The 20217-nt window shown below is 36.8% G+C and overlaps 1 protein-coding gene across 6 annotated transcripts in view; it reads left to right on the top strand.

The window, feature by feature from the left end:
• dab2ipa (DAB2 interacting protein a) overlaps positions 1–20217 on the top strand; it is a 129489-nt gene that overhangs the window by 16101 nt on the left and 93171 nt on the right. The window contains exon 1 of one of the 6 annotated variants that reach the window (XM_048208853.1): positions 17328–17581. The exons of the other annotated variants lie outside the window; for them this stretch is intronic. Within the exon in view, the coding sequence (XP_048064810.1) occupies positions 17464–17581 (118 nt within the window). The 5' untranslated portion in view covers positions 17328–17463. Of the gene's footprint in view, positions 1–17327; positions 17582–20217 lie in introns of those variants that run through there. 6 annotated transcript variants of the gene reach the window in all.

The following is a 20217-nucleotide window of genomic DNA, read 5'->3' as shown; positions in this document are numbered from 1 at the left end:
AAGAGAGAGAGAATGCTGTTACTAGGCCCCTAACTGCTCATGAAAATGGAAAAAGTAACCACTGTCCCTCTTGTCCCCCCCCCCCCCTTTATTCTCCTTTCTTTCCAAAAGTAGGAGGGTCACAATTGGCGTACAATGTGGCAGGCCTGAGTGCTGTGTTAGAATTCTTGTGGTAATCTCCACCACCATGTGGAGGCCAAAACAGCACACAGATGGATGTAACAGGCAGGTTTTGTTTGTAATTCTTGATAAGGAGCTGAGATAGTGCCGGACACATCCTTGAGTCCTTCAGCTTGAGTCGTCCTTTCTGTTTCTGATTATTCTCTTCACAGGATGGGGTGACCTGCTTCAGAAACTGGCCTATTTCTAAGATGTCCCCTGTGGGCAACCAAGGTGAGAAGGAGCTGTTTTTGGGCTCCAGAAAGATGTGATGTAGGGCCCGGTTTCTTTTAAACAGCATGCCGTACGCTTCAGGCTCAAACAGGAAGTGTGGGACATCTGAGGCCCTATCCCAAATGGTGCTACTAAGCCCACACTTTGGTTATGTAATCTCACATAGGTTGTTGGGGAGTAGTCAGAATCATAAAATGGGTCATGCTGTGATCTTGTGGACTTAGTTTGGACAGATCAAACTCATTGTTCTGCATTTTCAGAAATGATAGGCAGTAATTTGTGTGCCATTTATTTAATTTTTTGTTCTAAAAGAAAAAATAGCTATCAGAAAAAAGAAAAAAAAAAACGTTCATTCATAGTTTGAATGTGTAACATAGTGTTAATCCATGTTACAGAGTCACATTCCTGGTTTTTGAAATGCGCCGCAGAAAAAGCTTTAAACAGCCTGTAAACTCGCATGGAAACATGGGAATTATTCTCTGGCTGGCAGAACTCTGAATCCGAGGGTGTATATTAGCTCTGTCAGCAATTAACTTTTTATGATGCAGGCCATGCTGTTTTAGGATGGCTGATGAACAAATGGATCCTTTTCCTATTCTGTTTTCCATTTTTCTGCTGTTATTCCCTTTGCCTTTCTCTTTTTCTCTCTCCATACTCTCCCATGTTACCCTCCCTTTTTTTGTCCGGATGTTGTTTTACTCTAAAGTAAGGGTATTCCAAGCCCGACTTTGAACTATAAAAGCTGTGGTGCTTCAGAGATGGCTGATATAGTGCCTCTATTGATCACGTCTCCTGGCAACCTCTGACAACAGCTGAGCAAAGGACAGCGCTCTGAAATCACAAACAAGACTTTTCTTGTGCAAAGTTAAATATAGGCTTGCCCTGGCCCTGAGCATTCTGGGAGATTTGCACTTTGTACCTTGCAGAACTTGTGTAGATGCAGATGGTACAGAGAAACTGGTATTATAATGTAAGTGTTGGTATAAGACAACTTGATTTTGTGTAATAGAATAATTGCAGGCATATTTTTTTTTTTTTTTTTTTGGTAGTGTTCTGGCACTCAAGGCTATTAGTCACGCAAGCCATCGCTTTGGCTATCCCATTAAAATTTGGTCCATATTGTAGTTTAATCCAGCCAAGACTCGTCAAGACACCATCTGACCAATATGACCAACATTTACTCTCGAATTTGCATTAGCTGGACCAAAATGCCATTTTCTGCCTAATTTGAACAAAAGAAACCCAATTAAGAATAAGATTGAGGTCAGATTTTATTCCTTATTTGAAATATTTTATTTAAATATAACTTAGACAAAGTTAAACCAATTCTGGTCATTTGTAAGTAGGAGCTAGTCCTGCTTCTATTTACAAATAAATACATACATACATATATTCATACATACATAAATAAATAAATATTTTATGATCGGCCGATGAACAAATGGTTATTTTATATTTTTCCACTGTTATTCCCTTTGCCTCGCTAACTCTCTTTTATAATCTATAATTAATTTATAATATATATATATATATATATATATATACACAGTACAGTCCAAAAGTTTGGAACCACTAAGATTTTTAATGTTTTTAAAAGAAGTTTCGTCTGCTCACCAAGGCTACATTTATTTAATTAAAAATACAGTAAAAAACAGTAATATTGTGAAATATTATTACAATTTAAAATAACTGTGTACTATTTAAATATATTTGACAAAGTAATTTATTCCTGTGATGGCAAAGCTGAATTTTCAGCATCGTTACTCCAGTCTTCAGTGTCACATGATCCTTCAGAAATCATTCTAATATGCTGATTTGCTGCTCAATAAACATTTATGATTATTTTCAATGTTGAAAACAGTTGTGTACTTTTTTTTCAGGATTCCTTGATGAATAGAAAGTTCAAAAGAACAGCATTTATCTGAAATACAAAGCTTCTGTAGCATTATACACTACCGTTCAAAAGTTTGGGGTCAGTAAGATTTTTTTTTTTTTTTTTAAAGAAATTAAAGAAATGAATACTTTTATTCAGCAAGGATGCATTAAATCAATCAAAAGTGGCAGTAAAGACATTTATAATGTTACAAAAGATTAGATTTCAGATAAACACTGTTCTTTTGAACTTTCTTATTGTTTTCTATTCAAATAGAAAACAGTTATTTTAAATTGTAATAATATTTCACAATATTACTGTTTTTTACTGTATTTTTAATTAAATAAATGTAGCCTTGGTGAGCAGACGAAACTTCTTTTAAAAACATTAAAAATCTTAGTGGTTCCAAACTTTTGCACTGTACTGTATATATATATATATATATATATATATATATATATATATATATATATATATATATATATATATTTATTTATAAATTAGTCAAACCACAACATTTCGTTCATTAATACAGTTTATTCACTATAGTTTAAAAAAATGGTAATATAATATAAATAATATAAAAATATAACAAGATCTCAGAGTTAAACTGTGTCAGAAAAAAAATTATCTTAATTATATCAGATAATACTTAAAGGTGCAATGGAACGTTTTTTTACAAGATGTAATATAAGTCTAAGGTGTCCCCTGAATGTGTCTGTGAAGTTTCAGCTCAAAATACCCCATAGATTTTTTTTTAATACATTTTTTTAACTGCCTATTTTGGGGCATCATTAAATATGAGCCGATTTATGCTGTGCGGCCCCTTTAAATGCTCGTGCTCTCCACCCACGGAGCTTGTGCTTGCCTTAAACAGTGCATAAACAAAGTTTACACAGCTAATATAACCCTCAAATGGATCTTTACAAAGTGTTCGTCGTGCATGCGGCATGCATGCGTCGGATTATGTGAGTATAGTATACAGTATATTGTTTACATTTGATTCTGAATGAATTTGAGGCTGTGCTCCGTGGCTAACGGCTAATGCTAAACTGTTGGAGAGATTTATAAAGAATGAAGTTGTTTATGAATTCTACAGACTGCAAGTGTTTAAAAATGAAAATAGCGACGACTCTTGTCTCTGTGAATACAGTGAGAAACGATGGTAACTTTAACCACATTTAACAGTACATTAGCAAGATGCTAACGAAACATTTAGAAAGACAGTTTACAAATATCACTAAAAATATCATGATATCATGGATCATGTCAGTTATTATTGCTCCATCTGCCATTTTTCGCTGTTGTTCTTGCTTGCTTACCTAGTCTGATGATTCAGCTGTGCTGCTCCAGACGTTAATACTGCCTGCCCCTGTCTAATGCCTTTCATAATGTTGGGAACATGGGCTGGCATATGCAAATATTGGGGGCGTACACCCTGACTGTTACGTAACAGTCGGTGTTATGTTGAGATTCGCCTGTTCTTCGGAGGTCTTTTAAACAAATGAGATTTATATAAGAAGGAGGAAACAATGGAGTTTGAGACTCACTGTATGTCATTTCCATGTACTGAACTCTTGTTATTCAACTATGCCGAGGTAAATTCAATTTTTCATTCGAGGGCACCTTTAAGCAAAACATGGTCAGGTCAAAGTGTCTGAATAATTTTTGGTTCCAAATTTCTCAGTTTTACTGGTAGTCCACTGTATGAAAACTTTTTGGGTATAATATGTTACAGTTTACTTTATTTTGCTATCCTCACTTACATAAATGAACTATAGTGTCCTGCACCCACTAGTAAAAATATATTAAAAAAGTCTGAATAATTTTTGGTTGGACTGTAATATAATATATATATTTATATATATATATATATATATATATATATATATATATATATATATATATATATATATATATATATATATATATATATATATATATCTCAGTCAGCAATTAACCTTTTATATAAATTATATAAATACATAATATAAATACATATATAATTTATATGTAATTTAAATAATTTGTCATTTATATGAAATTTATAATGAATTTTATATAAATTAATTTTTATTCCTACATTCTATATAAAATCATGTTTGTCAGTTCTCATGTTAATCACAAGATTTGCAGACGTACTGTGATTAATCTGAATGCAATTTGTATTTAACAATTTGTATCTCAGTTCTTAAACCGTGACTTACTGCCAATGGCAGAGAAGCACCGGCTCTGTTTATTGCGGGGGTTTAATGCAGGCCCTGGCAGAGACTGTGGAGCTGTTGGAACAAGCAGGTGTTTGGCATATTTTATCCAGGGCTCTTTGATGGCATGGAGTCCATTGTGCTAGACGTTCATTAACATACCAAAGCAAAAGAGAAATGCCAAAGTCCAATTAATTAACTGAGCAATGCAGCCGAGATGTTCTGCAGGATGCATATCAGCAGTTGAGCACAGACATTTGACAGTATTGTGACTGCTGCAGTGGAATTGCTTTTACTCGTCTGAAAATGCAGTCTCATCCACTATCCAGGGGTTATAAATACCTCTCATGGCCCATTTTAAAGATCATAATGTAGAGTGCTCATGTTCAGCATATCCTGCCCTGGTTGCCCCAGGGAAAGACCCCTGTAGACAGAAGTGGACCACTTATGCACCTCTTTGATGTATTTCCTGTTTGAAGTAACATCACACCTGATCTTAATGTAATAGCACTGCTTCTATGTATTGGAAATTGTGTGCCTGCCCACTAGCATGATGATGATGATAGGCCCTCCGGATTTAGATTAGACTGAAGGACAGTAGACAGCATGCCAAAAAGTGCTGAGATTCTTGAGGAGTCTATTCTGCTCTGGTCTAGACTGTATTAAATTTAGGTCTCAAGGTTATATGAGAGTCCATGTGCGGCACTAACAGTTGTGTCTACACTTTGGTAAGCAGAAACGAGTCTTCAGTCAAACTGTTGATCAGCAGCATTCAGGGAGGTTTAGGGTAACCTCACATTATTTTTATACCTTCATTTGGTGATGCTAGAGCAGAAATTACACACTTCACTTTTAAAGTATAATGATGTTGGATGATCTTGAGTCTGTAATATAACATTATAACTGAATTTTGAGTCTACAGTATTATATAACATTATAATGGCAGTTTTGGTTGCATTGCAGCTCTAGTTCACTGGAAAACCGACATTCAGTAATTGATGTAATGTCATTTTTTTTTAAATTGTTCTTAGTGAGGTCTAATATTTGGACCCCAGCATTCTTTAAAATATATTCTTTTGTGTTCTGCAGAAGAAAGTCAAACAGGTTTGGAATGGCATACAGGGTGAGTAAATGATGACAGATTTTTAGGTGAACTATGCCTTTAAGGCTTTCTACTAGGTCAGAAAAGTAATATGCCAGAAACAAGTGGGTGGTCTGTTGACATTCTTACACCTTTTTATATTTGAGGCAAAAAGTGTTTTTAGACCATCGACACAAAATTGTGTAGTTGCAACACCGAAATCTTGATTATCACAGGGGATAAAACTCTTTGAGAACATCTGTCTTGTGTATGATTAAGGTCTTCTGAACATCTAGAATAAACTAGATTGAAATTGGGTCAAACCAGAAATGTGCTACATGTGAGATCCCACAAGTTCAAGAGATCTTTGCTGGAACCGAACCCGAAAGTAAATTACTTCAAGTGCAAACAAATCAGAACAACATGTAGCTGGTCTTTGCTTCAGCAGCCATTAGTTTAGTTCTGTTGTTCTTCTCTGTAATTGAGATAATTGCAAAAATGGAGGAAACAATTCCTCCAGCTTGGGGAAAACAATTGTGGCCATGATTGTATTGAACATGAGATTAGTTTGGGTCTTAATGCATTTTTGAATCCAGTGCCAAAATTCATTTTATCTGCTTTTATGTACTTGAAGGGGTGGAAATTAACCAGCTGTTTCCCTGTTTCTTAAAGAGTTACTTCACCCATGAATGAAAATTCTGTCATCATTTACTCAAACATTACTTGTGTGATGTTCTTTCCTCAGTGAAAAAAAATAAAAAAATATTGGTCATGCTTTAGATTATGGCCCAATTCTCACTATTAACTAACTATTAACTATGTCTTTTGCCTTAAACTCCTAATTATTAATAGTAAGGTAGTTGTTAAAGGATTAGTTCACTTCAGAATTCAAATTTCCTGATAATTTACTCACCCCCATGTCATCCAAGATGTTTATGACTTTCTTTCTTTAGTCGAAAAGAAATTAAGGTTTTTGAGGAAAACATATAGTGAACATATATTCTCCATATAGTGGACTTCAGCGGCTACCAATGGGTTGAAGGTCCAAATTGCAGTTTCAGTGCAGCTTTGACTTAGTCTTTGTTTTCTTCTCCAACTTCAAAATTGTTCAACATCATTGTTTTACCTTTTTTTTGTAAAGGGCGTTTGATTTAATCTTTGCACGTTCGCTTTGTAAACACTTGCTCGGTACTTCCGCCTACGTCTCGCGTGACCTTTCCAACATGATTACGTAATGCGTGGCGCATCGCAGAGCTAGTGCAAGGCAAGCATCTGTGGTTATAAAGTATATAATTTTTTTTTTTTTTTTAGAAAATGACAGATCGTTTCTCTAGATAAGACCCTTATTCCTCATCTGGGATTGTGTAGAGCCCTTTGAAGCTGCATTGAAACTGCAATTTGGACCTTCAATCCGTTGTTTGCCACTGAAGTCCACTATATGGAGAAAAATCAAATGTTTTCCTCAAAAACCTTCATTTCTTTTCGACTTAAAGGTTCCCAAGAATGCTTTTTCACAAGATATAATATAAGTCTAAGGTGTCCCCTGAATGTGTCTGTGAAGTTTCAGCTCAAAATACCCCATAGATTCTCTGAGTTTGAGGCTGTGCTTCGTGGCTAACGGCTAATGCTACACTGTTGGGAGAGATTTATAAAGAATGAAGTTGTGTTTATGAATTATACAGACTGATCACTACAAATATCACTAAAAATATCATGTTATCATGGATCCTGTCAGTTATTATCGCTCCATCTGCCATTTTCGCTGCTGTTCTTGCTTACCTAGTCTGTTGATTCACCTGTGCAGATCCAGACGTTACTGGCTGCCCTTGTCTAATGCCTTTCATAATGTTGGGAACATGGGCTGGCATATGCAAATATTGGGGGCGTACACCCCGACTGTTACGTAACAGTCGGTGTTATGTTGAGATCCGCGTGTTTTCCGGAAGTCTTTTAAACAAATGAGATTTACATAAGAAAGAGAAAGCAATGGAGTTTGAAACTCAATGTATGTCTTTTCCATGTACTGTACTCTTGTTATTCAACTATGCCGAGGTAAATTCAAATTTTGAATCTAGGGCACCTTTAAGAAAGAAAGACATAAACATCTTGGATGACATGGGGGTGAGTAAATTATCAGGAAATTTTAATTCTGACGTGAACTAATATGTATTGGGTAGGATTAAGGGATTTAGAATATGGTCATGCAGGATAAATCATTAATATTTGCTTCATAAGTACTAATAAACAGCCAACTGATGATACAACTGATGGAATGTGTTTATCCATTTTTAAATCTCACCCAAGGGCTTCTGCTAAAAGTGTGTTGTCTTCCCAGGGACTGTGTAATTCTTAGAGATAAATGAACAACAGATATGTGACTCTGGTCCATATAAACAGAGATGGAACATGTTAAATCCCTGAGGCTCTTTCTCTTGGTGCTGGTGATGATTTAAACTGCTGGTTTTTAGTCTGGGAAGAGATTCATGAGCTTGTTGACTGTTACTGCAGGAAATGCAGCGTGACTGCCTGGGATTCAGGGAGCTTGATGTTAATGGTGTCTTGTGGCCGAGGGCCTCTTGCTTTCCAGGGGACGGCCAGATGTTGTAAGAGCGGTAGAGAGCTTACAAGTGGCAAATACCCAAGGGCATCAGTAAACTACTAGGCCCCATGTAACTCATTGATTGAAGTCCTGTCTCAGAGATTATGATGCAAGTTGGATGCACAGTATCTGGTGCTCTGTCAACACTTTTTTGTAAGTTGGAGTGGTATATTATTAAGCTCAGAATGTGAGATGCTTCGCAATTTGCTGGTAATGTACTTCAGTGTTTGATTTTGTTCAGTATTTTTTTTGTTCAAAATTAGTGGTGTGTAACAGACTTCTAAAATAAGGAGGCAAAGTTTCCTCTCTGCTGTTGGTTTTTTTTTTGTCCAATGTAAATTTGCATTCCAGTTCCATATGAACACCCATTTGAGTGTTGAGTGGGTGATTTGTTTACTCTGTAATTAATCAGTCTGTTTCCACAAGTTTCACCCATTCAGGCCAATTAGCAGACTGATCATGGTAGTGCATTGACTGAAAGCATTGCCTCTGACTTTTCATTTGTATTCTGCTATTTCTCCTGTCATATAAACTAATATCAATAGCTTAAACGTTTGTATGGTCATGAGAAACAATTTCAGTCAAGTTCCATCCATCCATCCATCCATCCATCCATCCATCCATCCATCCATAAAAAGTCTCTGTATTAAATGTTTGCATAAATATGCATTTTACTGCACTGTAGTTGAGAATAAGTCATTTTCAGCATCTGGTCGTTTTCATGTGGTGTTCCAAAACCTGCTTTTCCATTGGCTACTTGCTTTTCTATTTTTCTCATGTTTCTCAGACTGTGGTGTAGTCTAGCTTCTCTCCAGAGCTGCATAAGCTTGTGTGAGAGTTTTTAATGATTGCAAAAATAACATAAATAGTTATCACACAGCCAAACAACAATACAAATGGAGTATTTTCAGACTCTTAAGTGGAAATAACTAGATGTAACTGAAAATATTTCTTACCAAACTTGGCAGTATTGCAATAATTGCACAATAATTTAGACTCATTCTAAGTCTCATTCAAGGCAATAAACAGTCTAGGCCAGTGTGTCCAGAACACTGTTTCTTTAGCAGACTTCATCTCGCCTAATATGTTTGTTCTCCTAGTTTTTTTTGCTTCATTAATTCACATTGTCACATAATCACAGAAAGAATGTCATTATGGGTATTCATTGGTTGATGATTTTGGCAGTTGCCTCTTGGAGTCCATTCTAGCAAAAACTTGGAATACAAAACTCCAGACAGCAGCAAAAATCTAGGAACTTTCTGTACTAATACCCAAGCACCTAATGTGCCATTCATACCCCTTTTCCACCAAGACCGTTTGAGTGCTGGTTCGGGGCCAGAGCCTAGTTTCAAATCAGTTCTTTGTCTTTCGACACCCAAAGCTCCAGCTCTGAACCAGGAAAAGTGGTTCTTAAGTAGCACCAAAACATTACCGGTCTAGAACAAAGACTGTAAAAAAATATGGGCGTAGTGTCCGTGACATTACCCGTAGATTTCTGAAGAGCATTTTTGAAGCAAAAATGAGGACGCTGCCATCTTGCCATCTTGGCAGTGCATCACGGCACATCACTCCCGGATAACTGAAAATGTTTGTTGTAAAACTGTATGATCATATGTCTCACAAACAAATGAGCCCGCGTCCAAAGTATAATTTTTCAAAATGCAGCAGTTTTAGTTATAATATCCAAGCAGTGCTGTCGGAGTTCTATATCCTCCCGCCATTGTCATTGTAGTAAATATCAAGAACAAAACGTTTAGCCAATGCCACGATCCAGCAACGTGTGTTCTGTTTATCTTCCGCATGCGTGCATATCTACACAGATACACATCTGTCTTGAGTCTCGACCATTAACCTAGCAAGCCAGAAAAAAGCACAAACATGGCAGAGATGCCAAAAATAAAAAAAATCACCCCCCTCAGAGTTGTCATGAAGGGCAAAATTAGCAGTATAGACCAAAACCACAATTTGTACCAGCTGTAAACGTGTTTTTTTTCTTCTGCTATAAGTTGGGCATTTTAACATGGGACTCGATGAGATTCTGCTCTCTTTTGGAGCCTGTCCCTAGCGGCCAGTCGATGAATTGCAGTTTAAGTCACTTCCGTATTGGCTTCAAGAGAAACTGTGGGAGGCAAAGTCCCTTTAAGACAAGTCATTTCACTCGGCGGCCATCTTTGAAACGCCTCTCGGGCATCCTGGGCATCATGCAGCTCCTATCTCTTTGAATGGGGAAACATCAAATTCTCCAAAACTGTTCGCCAACCTTACAATTAAATTTCATATTTGAAATCACCAATGAAATCTAACAACAACCGGCTCATAAATTTAGTTTCTGAACGCTTGAATCATGACAAAAAACTGTATTTTTCAGGCTGGATCAAGCTAATGCGCATGCGCAGACCTAAATGCTAAATGCGCGTCTGACTGTTTCTATAGAAACCAGTGATTCTAACGGCCGCTGAAGTGACGCGATGACTTTACCAGTCAGCGATTGGCTCTTATTTAGAAGGCGGGATTTGTTCCGCCATAGTGCGCGTTACACTTTCTCCCATTCAAAACAATATGAGTGACACGTCTTTGTTATTCTATAGTCTTTGGGGGAGGTTGCCGCTTGGTCTAGAACCGCTTGCGTCAGGGGCTGGGGGCGTGGTTACCATGACCATAAGAAACTTGTGGCCGCCATTTTTGAAATAGCAGCTAATCGAGCTAATAGTAATCTCTGTCTATACAAATTACGGCGAACCTTGTTTGGATGCCGATGTAGGTTTGCAAAGCCATGAACACCAGTAGTAACGAATACAGTGACGTAAGACCTGGCTCTGTGTTGGCTCTCTAGCCCGTGGAAAGGCAAACCGGTTCTTAGAAGGCTTGTCAGTTGAACCAACTCCAAACTGGCAATAGCACTAACTCTGAACTAGCACCTGGTTCGTGCTGGTGGAAAGCGGGTATCAGTGAACTCTGTACACTCACAAAGGCTTAATTCTAACTCTGATATTACATCTAAAGTGGCCGAGAGCATTATGTGTATTTTATAAAACAATGCCCAAAGAGCTGTTTGTCTATTGCACACTAACAGAAAAGTGTTTTCAGAGGAAAAGCAAGTCATTACATGTTTTGTCTCAGATGTAGGCATTTTGTGGTGTTGAGCTGTGGCCGTCATGAGTTCCTGTCCACAGCTTGAGGTCCTTCCGATTGTCCTCATTCTGTGGTAGGAGTGTGGGAGCTGTGGTCCGTCTCAGTTTGTTCCGTCACTCCAGCAGACATTGTTTGTTTGGACATTTTATCTTTCCTCTTGTACTTTTCTGTTTGCAGTTGCGGATCACACATATTGATTCATACTACTGCTTTCTACTGTCAGATTCGATCTCTGTCTGTCTGTCTATCGTTATGTCTGTCTGTCTGTCTATCGTTATGTCTGTCTGTCTATCGCTTTGTCTGTCTGTCTATCTTTAAGTCTGTCTCTCTATCGCTATGTCTGTCTGTCTATCCCTATGTCTGTCTGTCTATCGCTATGTCTGTTTGTCTATCGCTATGTCTGTCTGTCTATCGCTATGTCTGTCTGTCTGTCTGTCTATCATTATGTCTGTCTGTCTATTGTTATGTCTGTCTATCGTTATGTCTGTCTCTCTATCGCTATGTCTGTCTGTCTATCCCTATGTCTGTCTGTCTATCGCTATGTCTGTTTGTCTATCGCTATGTCTGTCTGTCTATCGCTATGTCTGTCTGTCTGTCTATCATTATGTCTGTCTGTCTATTGTTATGTCTGTCTATCGTTATGTCTGTCTGTCTATCGTTATGTCTGTCTGTCTATCGTTATGTCTGTCTGTCTGTCTGTCTATCGTTATGTCTGTCTGTCTATCGTTATGTCTGTCTGTCTGTCTATCGTTATGTCTGTCTGTCTATCGTTATGTCTGTCTGTCTATCTTTAAGTCTGTCTCTCTATCGCTATGTCTGTCTGTCTATCGCTATGTCTGTCTGTCTATCGCTATGTCTGTTTGTCTATCGCTATGTCTGTCTGTCTATTGCTATGTCTGTCTGTCTGTCTATCGTTATGTCTGTCTGTCTATCGTTATGTCTGTCTATTGTTATGTCTGTCTATCGCTATGTCTGTCTGTCTGTCTATCGTTATGTCTGTCTATCGTTATGTCTGTCTGTCTGTCATAATGACTGTTTGTCTATCTGTCTATCTATCTGTATATCATTATGTCTGTCTGTCTATCGCTATGTCTGTCTGTCTGTCTATCATTATGTCTGTCTATCGTTATGTCTGTCTATCATTATATCTGTCTATCGTTATGTCTGTCTGTCTATCATTATGTCTGTCTATTGTTATGTCTGTCTATCGTTATGTCTGTCTATTGTTATGTCTGTCTATCGTTATGTCTGTCTGTCTGTTGTAATGACTGTTTGTCTATCTGTCTATCTGTCTGTCTAGCATTATGTCTATCTATCTGTATATCATTATGTCTGTCTGTCTATCTATCTGTCTGTCGTTATTTCTGTCTGTCTGTCTGTTATGTCTGTCTGTCAATTATCTTAAAGTTTAATATCCATCTATCTGAATTACTTTTTCCTCTCCATCAATTTTCTACTTGTCTGTCTGTCGTTCATTTGTTTGTTCATTCTGTCTGCTTGTCTATTGTTCTGTTTGTCTGTCAAGTTTAATATCCATCTATCTGTACTATTTTTACTGTCTGTTATTGATGACTGTATGAATGAACTAATAGTACTGCATCCAGCTCCTTTTTTTTACCACTTTGGTCCAGAGGGGGGCACTGCATGTAAACATTTTTCCCTTCAAATGTGCAATCTATGAAGAATGCCGAGGGCAGAGAGCTGAAGTCATGTCTTGATTGCGTTTACCTGCTGCACACTGGTCAGTCGGCTCCCTGAAGTCAGTCTGAAATTTACAGCAGTGTACTTCCTGCGCTCTGAGGCTAAAAGGCTGTTTGGCATGCAGGACTGATGTGTAAACCTCCTGAGGTTAGCACTATTAAAGGGCTAGCAGAGAAGAGGTAAAGGTTTCAGAGTGTGGTGAAAGCAGGAAACATGGAAAGAAGTAACTGAGTAATTGTATGATTAATTTGGTCAAGGTAATTTACATAAAACGGGACACTTTACTCACACTTCATTCTGCTTTATGCCCTCCACTTTAAGTCATCTTGAAATCATCTTAAGTCATCTACTCTGTTTGCTGTCTTAAATAAGTTTAAATAATGTCTTATTGTTCATAATTCACCAGAGCATGTTATTCTAACGAAAAAATTATCTTAAGAGTCATGTAATATGAGGTTTTCTAGTTATGCTCAACTCAAAACAATGATTTCACAAATCACAAATAACTGGAAAAGACATGGAAATTCCTTGCTGAAACAGTTAGTAAATGATGACAAAATTTTAATTTTTGGGTGAACTATCCCTTTAAAGGATTAGTTCACTCAAAAATATAGTATACTTTTGCATCTTTAAAAAAGCTTGATGCTGGTCACTATTCACTGCCATTATATGGATAAGCCGGGACATTTAAAAAAAAATTCTCCTTTTGTGGTTCAAAAAAGAAAGAACGGCATACTGCATTAGAACAACACCAGGTTGAGTAAATAATGATTTCATTTTCATTTTAGGGTGAACTATCTCTTTAAAACAAGACCTATTTCACAATAAACACTTCACAAGATATTAAAATTTTCAGAGAATTAATTTTCTATTCTATTTTGTCTTATCCACTGACAGATTTTTACTTGTTCTATGTATAATCAAGTTAAAACGAGTGGAAAAAAATCTACAGACAAAATATACTTACAATATTATTATTAAATATTATATTGTGCAGTGTTGCTTCACAAGTACATTTATTTCCTTTAAGGATTTTAACTTTTTTCCCTGAAAAACAATTAAAAAAAGCCTAATTAAAAACTCAAGAAGTAATTGTTTTCCAGTACAAGGTTGTGTAAGCAGGGCAAACTATTAATAAAGATATAATAGCTAACATTCACGATCCAATCCAATCCTAATGGTTAAAATCACACCCTGTCCTACATTAACTCCTCCTGATGAATCTTGGCTGGATAACGTCATTATGTGTGAGATCTCTTAATTGTCTCATGCTGTAAGAGGACTGATTATTTATGGGGGAACATTGAGTCCTGCATTAGTTTCTCCTCAGAAACTCATTCCTCTATCAATCTAAGAGTGACAAATTGGAGCCATAAAACAGTTTCATACTGACTTTATACTGACAGTGGCTTGGCCAATGAATGTCATAAGTAGTCGAAGACTTTGTGACATTATTTTTTTGACGGATTCTCTGGAGAGATGAACGTTTCATTTGATGTCCTCATGCAAAGCAGGCAGCATCAGTACACAGAGGCGTCCATCACTCAGGGACAGCTCAACTTAATGGCCCTCCTTTAGCTTGACTCCGAGGCTCAGGTGGCATGTAGCAACTGCACTATGGGTAATAATATCAGACCTCTTATTACCCACATTTATTACAGCGCAAAGCTCTTCTGAGAAGCCGAGCAGACAGATTTACGCCAGCCTCTCCATCTCATCCTCTCGTCTTCTCTCGATGAGAAAGTTCACACCGAGGTCGAGTGTCTGAGCGTCAGGAGAGAATGAAAGTGGCTCCTGCCGCCTCCCCCGGCTCCTTCCATTACTCACTCACCCTTCTACAAAGACCCAGCATGCAACAGACCTGCTCTCTTCCCCCTCACTGGAGAAATATTCTGTCACCAAGCTGCCAGCATGTCAACCCCCCCATCAATTAGCTCCCACTCACCGAGAGACGCTTCGTATCAAGACTCTTACTGTCTTTAGCAATTCTGCTATTCAATTATTCCCTCTAATCTTTTAACTTTGTAGTTCTAAGTACATCTGCTCTCGATGTTTAAGCACTGGCGACGGCAGCTATTGCTGATCTGCAACTTTTTGGCTTGTTATTTTGTTGTTGGAGTAAGGAAAAGTTGAGTAAAGTTAGGTTAGTTCACCCAAAAATGAAAATTCTGTCATTACTTAATGACCATCATATGACATTTGACTATGCTCATGATACTCTTTTTCTAGACTGTCAAGCTACAGAAGAGACAAAAAACATTGTAAAACTATAATAATTGAGGTCCATGATTCTTGTGAGATCACATGATAGCTTTGCACCATTCGCCCACCACATATTTGGCCATACAAACCAATGCGGGTTGATGCCATTGATATCAATCTCTCTGGCTCTGTGACATTTGAGAAGTACATTATGCAACTGTTATTGCATAAGGACTGAAATGTCTGTCTTTTCTTTACACAAAGCTACCAAAAGACTTAGAACATAGTGAGTGTGTCGTTTGTAGTTTCTTTTGTAGAGCTTGACAGCTCATGATCAATACTGTATATGCTTTTGTTTTATAGAAGAAAGCAGTGTGACATTTTTTGTATTCAAGTAAGAAAGTCATGCAGGTTTGGAACAACATAAGTGAGTAAACAATGACATTACTTTCTATTCATCAAAGAATCCTGAAAAAAATGCTGTTTCCACAAAAATATTAAGCAGCAAAGCAACATTTGCAACATAATAATAATAAGAAATGTTTTCTGAGCACCAAATCATCATATTAGAATGATTTCTGAAGGATCATGTGACACTGAAGACCGGAGTAATGATGCTGAAAATTCAGCTTTGATCACAGGAATAAATTATATTTTAGAATATATTCAAATAGAAGTTATATGAAACTGTAATAATATTTAATTATTATTTAATTACTGTTTTTACTGTATGAAATAAATGCTGTCTTCATGAGCATAAGATACTTCTTTTAAAAACATAAAAAAAAATCTTGTTGAATCCAAACGTTTGAATGCTAGATGGCATATTCAATCATTAGGTTTTTACAGTAGTAAAAATAAACTTATGGCATTTTGGCAGGAAGTAGGGAATGGGTCATTTTATGAGGTTTCTGAAAAAGAAGCAAAATTTCTGCGTAAATTGTGAAATTATTTTTACATTTGTCACGAATATTACAGTATAATATAGAATAACTATAGCAGTATAATATAGTATAATATATTTCACAAATTATAATCACTTTATATATATTGCATTAATCAGTTATCTTTATTGTGATGGGTGCATTTAAATCATTTTTAAAAAATAGTTTCCATCTCTGTCTGACATTTGGTTCTCAAAATCTAGGATTTCATCAGGAAGGTGAGATGTTCTTGTAAGGCTCGTAAATCTCATTATATTACCGGCTGGTGTTGTCGTAGAGGTCATAGGGGTCAAATGCCTTGTCAGAGCACTGCAAACATGCAGTATTAATGTATTGGATTTTAAACTGAGGGTGTGTGAAGGGACAAACTTTAGTCTTCAGTGGTGTCAGCCTGTATGCAGAATTCCTTACAGCAAAGTATAAGCTGTAATGCCAGTTTCTTTTGATTTGCACATGAATTGCACAAAAATGCACATTTTTAAGTCCAAAGTAACAAAAAATAAAAAATATCTTTTAAAATAAGATCTCATTACTTAATGTTAGTTAATGCATTAACCAAAATTAACTATTAGTATTTATTAATCTTTGTTAAAGTTAATTAATAAAAATACAAGTATTCATTATTAGTTTATGTTAGTCCATTAAATAATATTAACAGAAACAACTTTTGATTTTAATATGTATTAGTAATTGCTAAAATTAATATTTACTAAGATAAATGCTTTAGACATATTTTGTCATTGTTATTTCATGGTAACTAATGTAGTTAACTAATATAATTAAATTAAACCTTATTGTGAGGAGTTACCATGTTTTTTATGGTGTTTCATGTCATTTTTTGGAGCTCAACAAATGTGACATATGCACTATTGTTGGAAAGAGCTACAAGATTAAAATCTAAAATTACTCTATTGGAGTTTCACAGAAAACTACAACATACAGGTTTGGAAGAGTGTGAGTTTTCACTTTTGGATGAATTATCCCTGTAATTTAGTGTATGTACTTGATATAGTTTTTTTTTTTTTTCTTTGAGCAGCTCAAGACATATTTGCACTGTAATTTCCACCTTACTGTAGTTTTCATTCCTAAATCACAGAGGTTATTTGTGGGGAGGAGTTGGCCCTCTACCTACCCCCCTTCATTTTCCCCCCTTTCTCCCGAAACTCTCCACCATGTCATTTCAAGAGCAGTCCTGACTTGCAGAATCAGATGCAACAATCTGTAGAACATGCAATCTCTACTGGCAGTGATTCAGTTCAACAGGAGCTTTTGAAGTGAAGACTTCCAGCACTTTCTGAAGTCAATCATTCTGAAGGTCGTGAGACGCAGAGAGCATGTCAGGGGCAGTGAGGAGAGTTCTGGGGAGGAAATGGTACTACTACAGACTTCTGGGCCGGTCCAGGCACAGACAGCATGTTCTGTCACGGAGCCGCTGCCGCACTGCTATCAAGGGTGATTTCATCTTTCTCTGCCTATCTTGGATAAAAACAGTACTTTGCTGTGGTTACAGAGGGTGCCATAGTACTTTTATGTATTTGTGACATTTTTCATTGTCTGATCATGTTGACTTAATATCCATCGTATAACAGAATTTGCCCTCAAGAGCGATGGAAATCTAAGTGCACTGAGGAACTGACAGGAATGTTTGACCGATTATAGTTTTCAGTAAAATTGTGCCCAGGTTTCAGATATTCCTCTTCTCTTTGCTCTGTGCTTAAAGTTTTGGAGCATGTCCTGATGCTCTTCATTTTTAAAACAAGTGAAGGTTCAGGCAACTTTTGAGGGGACTGGACTTTTTTGATGTTCCATAAAAGTCGGTCCTGAGTTGTCATACAAACTGTTTGATAATATCACTAATACACTTTAATGATAGCTAATGAGCCATTCACTAATCATATGTTGCTCAAATATTTTATTAAACAGGAAGTTATGCAATTTACTAGACTGAACTGCAAAGAATATTTGAACAGCAATATATATATATATATATATGCTGAGAATTAAGATAATTATTTTGTAGTTTAATTGCAAAACAATGGCTGATTAATCAGTTGATATATTGGTCTGACCAGTACAAACCTGCCCTGGGAAGTGGGAATATTGTCTTATTGAAAGTAAGATATTATAGATAAGACTACAAGAATTGGTCTCCAGAAACTACAGAAAGGATAAGATTTTATATGCAGACTGTTTCTATGTCGTCTGCTCCACTTTATGTGACATTGTGTGATTGTTGGATTGTCGAGCACAAGTGGGACTTTTTTTTTTTTTTTTTATTTTCTTTAGAACCACAGCAGGGTGAGTAAATAACGTCTTAAGCCGCGTACACACTTAACGATTGTAAGGCCGATTATGAATGTAAATTGATACTTATGACTGATCGCACTCAAATGCGTCCAGTCAGAGCCAGTTGCGTTCAGTCTGCGATTACAGTCGGCGTTCAAATTCCATGTGCGAGTATATAAATCAGCTCCAGTCGAAGGAAACAATCGGTATGTGTGTTCAGTTCAGTCTTAGAATGTTTCAGCTAATCGTTAGGTGTGTCCCCGGCTTTAATTGTATTTGTTTATGGCGTGCATGATCTCAGGCTCTGTTAAAGGGGCTCTACAGTTGTGGCCAGAATTATTAGACCCCTTCATAAATATGATCAAAGATGACTGTAAAAATAAATCTGCATTGTTTATCCTTTTGATCTTTAATTTATAAAATTAGCAAAAATCTAACCTTTCATTGAAGATAAAGAATTGAAAGTGGGGAGGAAATAACATTAAGAAATAAATGTTTTTCTCCAAAACACATTGCCCACAATTATTAGCACCCCTAGAATTTTTTATGAGTAAAATATCTCTGAAGTATATTCCCATTCATATTTAAATTTTTTGATCCAGGGTGATCATGAACATGAAATTGTCCAGCCATGACTTCCTGTTGCACAGGAGTATAAACATGAGGAAACAAAAATGCCAAATTCCCTTAATCATTCATCATGTTGTGAAAAACCAAAGAATATAGTTCTGATGTGTAGCAAATGATTGTCGAGCTTCACAAAATAGAAAGTGGCTGTAAGAAAATAGCTGAAGCATTGAAAATCCCCATTTCCACTATCAGGGCAATAATTGAGAAGTCCCAATCAACTAAACATATTACAAATCTGACTGAAAGAGGACATGTGTCTAAATCATCCTAATGTGCAGTGAGGAGGAAAGTTTGAGTGGCCAAAGACTCTCCAAGGATCACAGCTGGAGAATTGCAGAGATTAGTTGAGTCTTGAGTCTCAGAAAGCCTTAAAAAAAATAGTCAAAAGCACCTACATCCCCACAAGATGTTCGGGAGGGTTTCAAGAAAAATCCTCTGCTCTCATCCAGAAACAATCTCCAGCATATTCAGTTGTCAGACAAGACTGGAACTTCAAACTGGACCGGCTTCTAAGGTCAGATGAAACTAAAAAATGAGCTTTTTGGCAGCAAACCCACCAGATGGGTTTGGTGCACACATGGATAAAAAGTACCCCATGCCCACTGTTAAATATACTGCTGGATCTTTAATGTTGTGGGCCTATTTTTCTACTGGAGGTCCTGGACAACTTGTTCAGATACATGGCGTGGATTCTATCAAATACTAACAGATAAAAATCAAAACCTGACCGCTTCTGCTAGAAATCTTATAATGGGCTGTGGTTGGATCATCCGTCGGGACAATGATCCAAAACAAACATCAAAACCAGCACAAAAATGTGTCACTGAGCACAAAATGAAGCTTCTGACATGGCCATCCCAGTCCCCTGACATGAACCCTAAAGAGAATGAGTGGAGTGAACTGAAGAAAAGAAGCACCAACATGGAGCTGGAATCTGAAGGATCTGGAGAGATTCTGTATGAAGGAATGATCTCTGATCTCTTCTCAGGTGTTCTCCAAACTCATCAGGCATTATAGAAGAAGACTCAGAGATGTTCTCTTAGCAAAAGGAGGTTGCAAAAAGTATTGAATAAAAGGGTGCTAATAATTGTGGGCAACGTGTTTTGGAGAAAAACATTTATTTCTTAATGTTATTTCCCCCCCACTTTCAATTATTTACCTTCAATGAAAGG

The sequence above is a fragment of the Megalobrama amblycephala genome, linkage group LG12 (assembly GCF_018812025.1).
Source record: "Megalobrama amblycephala isolate DHTTF-2021 linkage group LG12, ASM1881202v1, whole genome shotgun sequence".
Classification (NCBI taxonomy): Eukaryota; Metazoa; Chordata; class Actinopteri; order Cypriniformes; family Xenocyprididae; genus Megalobrama; species Megalobrama amblycephala.
This window is presented reverse-complemented; position numbering and strand designations above follow the sequence as displayed.